The following is a 10,764-nucleotide window of genomic DNA, read 5'->3' as shown; positions in this document are numbered from 1 at the left end:
TATTGAGGGGGTGGGGGAAAGAAGCCACTGAGATTCCAGTGACCTCTGACCATGACAAATACCTTCTTGTGTTTCTACAGTGGAATTCAAGTACAAGACTATTCAACCAAATTAGAAACAAGTATCCCTAAATTCGGAAAAGAGGGTCTTAGATACTGTTTGAGCAAAAAAGCATACCCGTTTTAGAAGCCATTGCTCCATTTCCTGGGTCACACTCACTTCTGTTTTGACTTTTTGCCATGGAGTAACATATTTTTGAGCTGTAATCTGAAAGAGAAAATATAGTTTCCTGCTGTTATTCTTACAAAATTCAATCAAACTCTCCTTCTAAACACCAAGAGGTTAGCAGGTATCAAGCGGATATAGGGACTATCCAGATTTCATAACCAATATCCTATTTTGGAATGAAGATTAGGTCTAAAATGAGGGGATTGGAAAAATAGATCATTATTTCTCTATTAGTTCTCTAAGTCCATCTCCATCGCTAAAGAGATTATAACAGGGGACCTGACTTAGATGAGGGTGGGGAGGCAAAGAAATGTCATCTAAGACAAATCCTACAGGATGAGTGTCCTGCCTGGGACATTCAAGAAATTGTGAGAATGCAAGTGTGGCCAGACAGAGCAAGTCAGAGAGAGCCGCTGGAGTGAAGGGGGCCCAGGGCGGCAGTCAGAAAGGGCTTTGTGGGTGTTATCAGGAGTGAAATAAGCAGCCACTGAAGAAGTTAAGCAGGGGAAGGACATAATGTTTGGTTTTAATAAGACAACTCTCCTGAAGAACAGGTACAGTAGAGTGTAGAGGCTCCAATCTGGAGTTTCTGTTTCTTTCTAGGCTCCGTGTCCCAATCTTACCTGAACTTCTTGGGACTCATAAAAAAAATCATCATTATTACTGAGGCTGTGGCAACGGTTTTTGTTACTCGTAACCACGAATGCTACCTAATGCAGTCACTTCTGGTAGTGCAAACAAGAAGATGAATAAATAAGATCTTGGGAAAATGTCATGAGAAAGAAGAGAAGGGATAATGTAGCTCGCCAGTACCTCACTGCTTTTCACAACAAGGGTTCTCTCTGGCTTCTCATGGTCATCAAATTCTGGTTGCCAGACTGATTCTTCTAATTCCAGATCTAAAATAATTTCTTGAATTCTTATATTTTTTTCCTTCACACGTGCAATTTCAAATTCTTTTTGTTTATATGCAGCATCAAACTCATTATTGAAAACAGTTTTTACCTTGTAAATGATATCCTGAAATATCAATATGTTATTGAAAACACATTACGTATTATATCTTTACTAGTAACATGATCCCACAGTTTTACTTTCCCCCTAAAGTCATTTACGAGTTATCGGTAAATTAATCTTTATAAAATACTGTTTATATTAAGTCATTTTTTGGCTCAGTAATCTACAGTGACATCTCACCATGAGCAGGATTAAGGCAACAACTGTTACAACTTACTTCCCAAAATGTAAGTTTGTAACTCAATATGCAGCTATGTTGATAAAAGCTGAAATAAGTGATAAATACTTGGAAGTTCTTTAGGCTATTCTCTCTACTTTTGTGTATGTTCTAAGAAAAAAAAAATCCATCATAAATATTTTAAAAGCAATATGTAGTATTTAAATTGGGAAATGTCTTTTCTTTGGAACCATGTCTGGGGGAGATGTGAGGAAGAGATGGCCTGTATTGGAGAATCTTCCAGAGGAGCACAACCACACACAATATTCTTCCTCTCTACAGTCAGGTCATTCTCAGTTAGGTAGGTGACACAGGCTGGCTAGTTGGAGCGGCCAATTACTAAAGTGGCAGTGGGTCTAATTGGATTGTCCTTACCTCTGCTGATGAGTAGAACATGGGTCAACTCAAAGTAGCCGTTATTTTGCCATCACAGTTCAGTCTATATATCTATCCTGAAGATTAAACCATTAAAGCAGGGGGGATAAATGATCTTAACAGCTGGCACCAGAAAATTTCTGTTGGGCTGAAATTACTTTTTGTAGGAAAATGCCTTAATAAAGCCACTGGAAAGTGAGATCCTGAGGGTGTGGATCAGCAGAAGCTGAGCAACAAGAGATAACTAAACAGTTTTTATTATAAATGCACAGGAATTTCAGAGGCTGAAGGAGAAGAGAAAAAGGCAGGAAGAGAGAGCAGAGTAACATGGCAGGAGGCTAGAACTCAAATTGCAGACATGACTGAAGGACTTTCAAGATCAAGAATGGCCAATATTAAATTTCAAACTATTTGCATTGGTGCAATCTCAGTCACTGAATTTTAAAAAATCTTCAGTAGGCATACACAGGTGTGTTCTGAGACTGCCTTGAAGGACACTGCACCTTAGAGAGGAAATTGTATTTCTCCAGGTTAAAGGGATAGATAAAGCAATCACATCTTGATCATACAACGAGGTTCTAATTGACATCTGAGTTACCTAGAAGATGGCATTCAAGGGTTTCTTTTATCTTTGAGCTTACAGAAGATCCGAGTAGAATAATGATTTGTTTGTGGTGTCTGCCAGTCTAGAGTATTCTTTGGAAAACCTGTTATCACAGAACTCAGTCCAAATGGATGAAAGTAACTCTTGAACACAAGCTCTGTTGAAATAACATGGACACTAGCAATCTAGATATTTCTCTGTGTACTTTAAAGTCATTTTTTGGGTAAAGGGAATCAAATATATAGTAGCTGAAGGAAACGACTCTGGGGGGTAATCACACAATAGAATATACAGATGTCAAATTATAATGTACACCTGAAAATTATATAATTGATTAACCAATGTTACCCCAATAAACTTAAAAAAAAAAAACACCATTGGATTGGCATTAGATTTCAATTTGAGCCTTTGCAAGACACCTCATGAAGATTTTTAGAGATTTTCAAGGATAAAGAAAAAAATTCACCCACTTTCAGTAATATAATTTGGTCGATTTTCTCTTCTCTGGAATGAAGTTCCAGTTGGCTTGACAACAACGAGGTATGTACCCCAAAATCAGTACTCAGACTGCCAAGCAGGTAATTGGGCAAACTGGTATCTTTTTCTGCCACATCTTCTTCCTCTTCTTCATCCTCCTCTTCATGATGCTTTTTAGACAAGGTAATTGCTGACTGAACCTCTACAATTTCCTTCCGTATCTAGGAAAACATGAAAACATGACATGGAAGTTATGCAATAATAAGAATTTTCTAAAGGGCAATTTTGTGAAAACTTAATTATTTCAACATTCATTTTAATTTGGTGTCTTGTCAACGACTGAATTCAAAGTGATGGTTAGATCCTGAAATTGCTACAGAAGAGAGTAAAGCTTCAGAAACTGATAAACTGTGGATAAACCAAAAGAGTAAAAATTGTTCTTGATAGTATGTAATAGTTGCATTTTGCTGTCAGGATGACAGCTGCTTGTTAATATTCTGAGTCTTTGTTTGGTACTTCAACATTAAAAGTATACCTTTTCTTCATATTTCACAAAGGAATTTGTTCACATAGGACTGGTGGATATAGGTTAAGAAGAATAAAGTAAACCTTCATTTTATCATTCAGAAAGAGAATGGATGCAAGATTCTGGCCAAAGCAAAATTATGCCAGTGGGGCAGTGGTTTTTTGGTTTTTGGTTTTCGGGGTTTTTTTTTTTTTTTTTTTCAGTAGTTTTATAGAAACTGCTGCTTTATTAAAAAAAAAAAAAAAGGCTGGAATTGCTTTAGGAAAACCATAATTCCATCAAAACAGATACTACTTAATCTTTGGTCAATTATCTTAAAATACAATCCCTAGAGATAAGAGAAGATAAACAGAGTATAGGTAGATGAAGACAACTTCTGATCAGGACAAGAACAAAACCTCAAATCTTATTTTAAAGAGTATATCCTCATATTCGAGGGCTAGCCAGTGTTGTGTGAGATATAGGCTTCTTGACTTGTTGTGTGGATTTAGCTCCTATATTCATGAGAATATATTCTATAAATTAAGAAGGAATGAAAATGTAAATACAAACAATATCTGAACTTATCTTAAATTGTATCCCAACTCAAATCTATACGAAGAAGACCTTGAAATAAAAAACATCACTTATGTGAACACACATATATTTAAAATTATACTTTTAAACACTCTGTTTCAATCTTCTTTTGCTGAAAAACTCTCTTCACTTCTTTCAACTCTTCATCTGTGCGTTGTTTCATTGGGAAGTTCTCAACCACGTAAGGGATGTGAAAGCACTTGGGGAAAAAACACACACAAAATAAATTCATTTTCAGTACCAGTCTGTGTATTTGGGATGGAGTGAGAAATGTTTTTCCTGATTAAAATTTATTCATAGGTTATCATGCATGAGTTAAAATTAAAAATGGAAATTTTCTTTAAAATAAGACAATGTATACCATTAGCACTGGTGTGAACTTTGTATAAAAATACTGTGCTTTTGTGAAGGGTTTACTTCTAGAGCAATGGTTCCCAACTAGGAATAATTTTACTTGTCTTCCTCCCTCCCCAGCCCCTTGGGGACATGTGGCAATGTCTGGAGACATTTTTCATTTTTACTAATTTGGGTACTGGATGCTACTGGGGTCCAGTAGCTTGAAGCCAGGGATATTGCAAAACAATCCATAGGACAGCCCCCACAACAAAGAATTACCCAGCCTAAAATGTGCAGCTCTTGAGAAATGCTGTTTTTGAGTAATGCTCAATCACACACATGTAGGTTGACTATATACTTCATTATCCACATTGGAGTGGGGCTGGCATATTTGAAAGTGAAAAGGGTACTGTTAAAAGTTACTCTAGGGCCACAGTCATAAACTGGGACTTTTGGTTCCCCTACACAAACAGGAAATTTGTGTTGGGAGGAATCTCGATGAAAAAGTGTGAAAAATAGGGCTTTAGAAAATGTGAGGTAGAAATGTGAACAATATTATGTTTAGTTTTCAATCTGTGTGGAAGGTGAAGTGGCCTTTTGGAATAGACAGATACTAAGACCTGGATGCAGGTAATGTCATAAAGTAAAGAGGGAAAGAAGTGATAAGACAAATCTTAAGAGATGCTGGCTTAGAAGCACACAGGGCCTGAGCAGAGAGGGAAGAATGAGACAAGAAAAAGTGACACATCTAGGTAGAATTCAGTACGGAAGGAGGCAAGGCATGCTTTAAATGCTTTTCTCTGTATGGATTTTCTTCAAAATATTTTAAAAAAGTTTTTCTGCCATGAGACTTTCAATGAAAATTCCCATTGGCTAAGGTGTTGTACCTGGAGTTATATCTGTTACCTTAAGAGCTCGACCTTTCACAGCCATTGAATTCCAGCATTCTTCTTTAATAAGTTCAGCCAAATATCTCTTGGCTAGGTTATGCATCTCTGCATCCTTTCTTATCTTGAAGAACATGGATGAAGGGAAAAGTAACAATGAAAATGTGATCTCTCAAAAAAAAAAAAAAATCTCAGTGGTAAATTCACTAAGTCATGGCTGCACATTTAGTGGTAGAATCTGATCTTCTTTCCGCAACACCTGGTGCTTCTCTGAACTGAGATGCACTTTGGTGGGAGCACTTCCTTGTCTTTGAGAACCTTTCTTGAAGTTTAGTCTGGAGGCTTGGGATTCCCTTCCTTGAGGACCAGGGTGCCAACACAAATACCTCTAAGGGCAGATAGGTCCTACACATGAGCCAAGGTGGGTGTGGGAACAATTGCACAGCCATGATGGGCTGGATGGCTAAGACACATGTTATTAGAGATCCGGCTGGTTAGTGCAGGGTGGGGAAGCAAATCCACTGTGCTAAGTCTTCCTGTTTTGTTAGAGAAATCTGAAATTTGTAATTTTATGAAACTGTCAGATATCTAAATGTTGGTTTAATTTTGGTTAACTCATGTTTAAAGTACCACTTCGTGACCTCTGTCTTGAGGCCTTTACTGCACTTCACCAGTGGTTAGTAGGTCAGCAGACCAGAGAAGTGGGGTTGTGGGGCTGGGTAGTCAGACATGAGTTTGAAGAGAAAAAAAAATACTAGAGTGAGGATGAGGGCAGGCACCTAACCCAGATTCACTGCAGAGTGGTCTAGCTGAATGAGCTGGGAGAACCCGGTGCCAGAATAGGAAAGGGCATTCTAGGCCTGAGTGAAACCAGGGCCAAGGAGAAAAGTTTGAAGCCTGGTGGACAGATCAAAAGCACTTCCTGGCTCAGATCTGAGTTGTGGGTTCTTAGCCATGTGATCTAGCTCCAAAGCCTGTTTCTTCAAGTGAAGAAAACCATTATTTACCTTTTTGGATTGTTGTGACAACCAAAATAAACAACATTTAAAAAGCCCCTAAATTGATGCCAATTTTCATAGTAAAGAAAAAGTTTTTCTGCCATGAGACTTTCAATGAAAATTCCCATTGGCTAAGGTGTTGTACCTGGAGTTATATCTGTTACCTTAAGAGCTCGACCTTTCACAGCCATTGAATTCCAGCATTCTTCTTTAATAAGTTCAGCCAAATATCTCTTGGCTAGGTTATGCATCTCTGCATCCTTTCTTATCTTGAAGAACATGGATGAAGGGAAAAGTAACAATGAAAATGTGATCTCTCAAAAAAAAAAAAAAATCTCAGTGGTAAATTCACTAAGTCATGGCTGCACATTTAGTGGTAGAATCTGATCTTCTTTCCGCAACACCTGGTGCTTCTCTGAACTGAGATGCACTTTGGTGGGAGCACTTCCTTGTCTTTGAGAACCTTTCTTGAAGTTTAGTCTGGAGGCTTGGGATTCCCTTCCTTGAGGACCAGGGTGCCAACACAAATACCTCTAAGGGCAGATAGGTCCTACACATGAGCCAAGGTGGGTGTGGGAACAATTGCACAGCCATGATGGGCTGGATGGCTAAGACACATGTTATTAGAGATCCGGCTGGTTAGTGCAGGGTGGGGAAGCAAATCCACTGTGCTAAGTCTTCCTGTTTTGTTAGAGAAATCTGAAATTTGTAATTTTATGAAACTGTCAGATATCTAAATGTTGGTTTAATTTTGGTTAACTCATGTTTAAAGTACCACTTCGTGACCTCTGTCTTGAGGCCTTTACTGCACTTCACCAGTGGTTAGTAGGTCAGCAGACCAGAGAAGTGGGGTTGTGGGGCTGGGTAGTCAGACATGAGTTTGAAGAGAAAAAAAAATACTAGAGTGAGGATGAGGGCAGGCACCTAACCCAGATTCACTGCAGAGTGGTCTAGCTGAATGAGCTGGGAGAACCCGGTGCCAGAATAGGAAAGGGCATTCTAGGCCTGAGTGAAACCAGGGCCAAGGAGAAAAGCTTGAAGCCTGGTGGACAGATCAAAAGCACTTCCTGGCTCAGATCTGAGTTGTGGGTTCTTAGCCATGTGATCTAGCTCCAAAGCCTGTTTCTTCAAGTGAAGAAAACCATTATTTACCTTTTTGGATTGTTGTGACAACCAAAATAAACAACATTTAAAAAGCCCCTAAATTGATGCCAATTTTCATAGTAAAGAAAAAATAGGATCATTTCTAATAGCTTCCTGTTGTACATTTAATAACAAAAGCCAAATTCTTTACTATGATACTCAAGGTCATCAGAACTGGCCCCTGCCTACCTCTCCCACTTCATTCCATGAGGCTCTCTCCTGTCACCTCATGTGCTATAGCCTTTCTGTTCCTGGAATTCTCCAAGCCTTTTCTACCTCAGGGCCTTTGCTCTTGCTGCTTGTTTTGCTCAACATTCTCCTCTCCTAGATCTTTGCACAGCCAGCTCCCTCTCTTCTTTTCGTTCCCAACCAAAATATCACCCCTTTAAAGCGTTTTTCTTTGACCACCGAAGTAGATCTCCCACATCTATCACAGCATTCAGTTTGTTTTCATCATACAATACAGAAGTATTTGTTTATTTACGATCTGCCTTCTCCACTAGATTAGCCCCATGTGGGTGGGGACCTGTTTATTCATTGCATTCCCAGCACCTACAGTAGTGCCTGGCATGTAACAGGTATTCAATAAATGTTGTAGAATAAATGGATGGATGGATGAATGATCATTCAGGTAAATTTTATCTCCTTGAATCAGACTGTTGAGGTCCTTTTGGTCCTGAATCTGTTATCCAATATAATACCTCTCAATCTCAGCTTCATGTCATTCATAAATTTGACAAATCTGCTTTATTTCTATATTTTCACTCCAATCATTAATAAATATGTTTAACAGGACAGAGTCTGGAGCATATTGTTGGAAAACTCTCTCCTAGAGACATCAGTCAAGTAATCAGTCTCTTTTTCTACAGTTGCTTAACCAACTATAATCCACTTAAATGTCCTTGAATCAAGCTATATTTCATTCTTTTATTCAGAGAAAAAAAGTGCTTATACTTGCACACTCAAATATTCAAATGTACTGTGCAGATTGAAAAAGAAGTAGCTTAAGAACATTCTGTGTAAAACACAATTAGGGCTTTTACCTCAAATAAAATCAATGTGTAAACAATGGGATGTGACTGTCACAAAAAGATGCAAAGGCTGAATTAACAGAAGTATAGAATCTAGAAAAGTGGAGGTTTAATTAAGTTTATGCTTTTCTCTACACTGGCATCTTTTGTGGATGCCAGACTCAAATATGATGAAATCAGATGAAAATTGTGTGATGACGATGAAGCTATTGAAACTACATTACACGATGGTTGTAGGAGCTACATAGTTAGTGGAGATAAGAGGAGATACATAGAGGACACGGTGATTGCCAGTCTTCTCTAATCATTTTCAGAGTGGCCATGCTTTTCTCTACACTGGCATCTTTTGTGGATGCCAGACTCAAATATGATGAAATCAGATGAAAATTGTGTGATGACGATGAAGCTATTGAAACTACATTACACGATGGTTGTAGGAGCTACATAGTTAGCGGAGATAAGAGGAGATACATAGAGGACACGGTGATTGCCAGTCTTCTCTAATCATTTTCAGAGTGATTAGAGAAGAAGTGATAGTTTTCAAAGAATAGAAGAATCAGTGAGTATAGGGAGAAAGATTTCAACCCTAATTAAGAAAGGAATTATTAAACCAGAGTGTCCAAAGTTGACATGAGGTAGCTGAAGGCATTCCTAAAAATTCATTGAAAGATATTTAGTGTGAATGTCAGGGAGGAGCGACAAACACCAGATATCAGGCTGGCCTAGATGGTCTTCTCTTCCCTAGTCCCCAGTTCAATAATTCTCTGACTCGATCCATTTACATGCACTGGATTTTCTTTCTTCACATTGTGCTGGAAAAGTTTTTGTTTTATTTGCATGATCCTGGAAAAGTTCTCCTTCCCATTTTCTTTTTACTTCCTTCTTTATGGTGCTTAAATCATATTTTTCCCATACCTTTTCTATTTCTTCCTCACTTTCATTGTGAAGCCTTTCCAGTTCCTCAAGATCCAGACCAAATTCCCATTGTTCTAATTTTGCAATATTATCTACTGTTTGGTTTTCTTCCATCATATTCATAACCTGAATTTTAAAATAGGAAAGCATGGTGACAAGTTAAGAATTAAACTTTAAAGACATGGTTTTCTGACCTTCTTAGCAATCAATAAAAAAAAAGATGTTCTGTTTATCTAAATATAACTATATCAAGTAAAGAATTGGGTTGCTTATTGTGATTATTTAAGTTTTAAGGCTTAATCCTTAAAAGCTCATTCATCTATAAACAACAATAAAAATGTAAAATTCTTCACTTCATTGAATGATATTAAGAAATTACTGATATTTAAGTGTGCTAATAATATTGTGGTTATGTGTTTTAAGAGTTCTTATCTTTTAGAGATACATACTTAATAAATTAAAGATGAAATAATATATCTAGGATTTACTTCAAAATAATCATGGGAAGGGATGGTGGACAGGGGTATAGATGAAATAATATTGGCAATTGGGTTTATTAGGTTATTATTCTCTTGCCTTTTATATATGTTTGAATATTTCCATAATAAACATTATCTTTAAAATTTTATAACTTCAAAAAATTCAGAGGCAAAGGACATACAATGCAATGTATGTGACAATCTCCAATATATAAAGAGCCCTACAAATTAACAAAAACAACCCAAGCGATATATAGGAAAAGTAAGGACCTCGGTTTCAAAACGGTGGACTGGGAATGGCCTTTACACCTTTTTCCCTCTGCTCCAATCCATAAAACTAAAAGAAATGTATAATAAATAATAAATCCATTACTTCAATTAAGAAGAAAAAAAGAAAAAGGATATTTCAGTAGTATGGAAACTGTAACATCTGGAAAATGGAAATCAGATGGATCTGAATGATGCGCCAAGTGCCCTCAGGACAATATTTAACAAAAGGTAGAAGCTACATCAGAGTGAGGCAGTAACCTAGAAGTAGTTGGCAGAGTGATTTGCTGGAGGTACTGCATCAAAAATAAGCAGTGGAGGACTTGCATGTACATGTACCCCCACTTGGTAAGACTCCCTGGGGCCCAGCAGTAGTAACAGGGTGTTTGCCTCCAGACGGAGGAAATTGGAATGAATATTTGGGTGGGAGAGGTAGGGCAATGTCCAAGGAATCTGTCAGTGGCTAGAAGGAGTCAGAGGAATTGCTCCTATACACAAGATAAGTGGCCAACAGATTTCCCAACATCACCCAACTCAGTTTCCTTTTACTAGAAACAGATGGGAATACCTGCTGAAGTCAGAGCTCCTACAACTCTTCCCCAGCAGGTCGAACTGGTGTAGTGAAATTATAACAGGGAGTTTCAATTATAAAGATGGTAAAACAACAATAAAAATAATAGACCACCAA

At 37.7% G+C, this 10,764-nt stretch overlaps 1 protein-coding gene across 1 annotated transcript in view; it reads right to left on the bottom strand.

Annotated features, from left to right (window-relative positions):
* The window catches only part of CFAP43 (cilia and flagella associated protein 43), an 82,009-nt gene that overhangs the window by 17,090 nt on the left and 54,155 nt on the right, over positions 1-10,764 (bottom strand). The window contains exons 20-25 of the mRNA XM_006920883.3: positions 9,331-9,456; positions 6,406-6,510; positions 4,103-4,219; positions 2,912-3,139; positions 1,042-1,248; positions 178-267 (exon numbers count right to left, since the gene is read on the bottom strand). Of these exons, the coding sequence (XP_006920945.1) occupies positions 178-267; positions 1,042-1,248; positions 2,912-3,139; positions 4,103-4,219; positions 6,406-6,510; positions 9,331-9,456 (873 nt within the window). The remainder of the gene's footprint in view (positions 1-177; positions 268-1,041; positions 1,249-2,911; positions 3,140-4,102; positions 4,220-6,405; positions 6,511-9,330; positions 9,457-10,764) is intronic.

Source organism: Pteropus alecto, unplaced genomic scaffold, assembly GCF_000325575.1.
Source record: "Pteropus alecto unplaced genomic scaffold, ASM32557v1 scaffold177, whole genome shotgun sequence".
NCBI classification, from domain to species: domain Eukaryota; kingdom Metazoa; phylum Chordata; class Mammalia; order Chiroptera; family Pteropodidae; genus Pteropus; species Pteropus alecto.
Note: the sequence above shows the minus strand (reverse complement) of the source record. Positions and strands in the feature narration are given on the sequence as shown.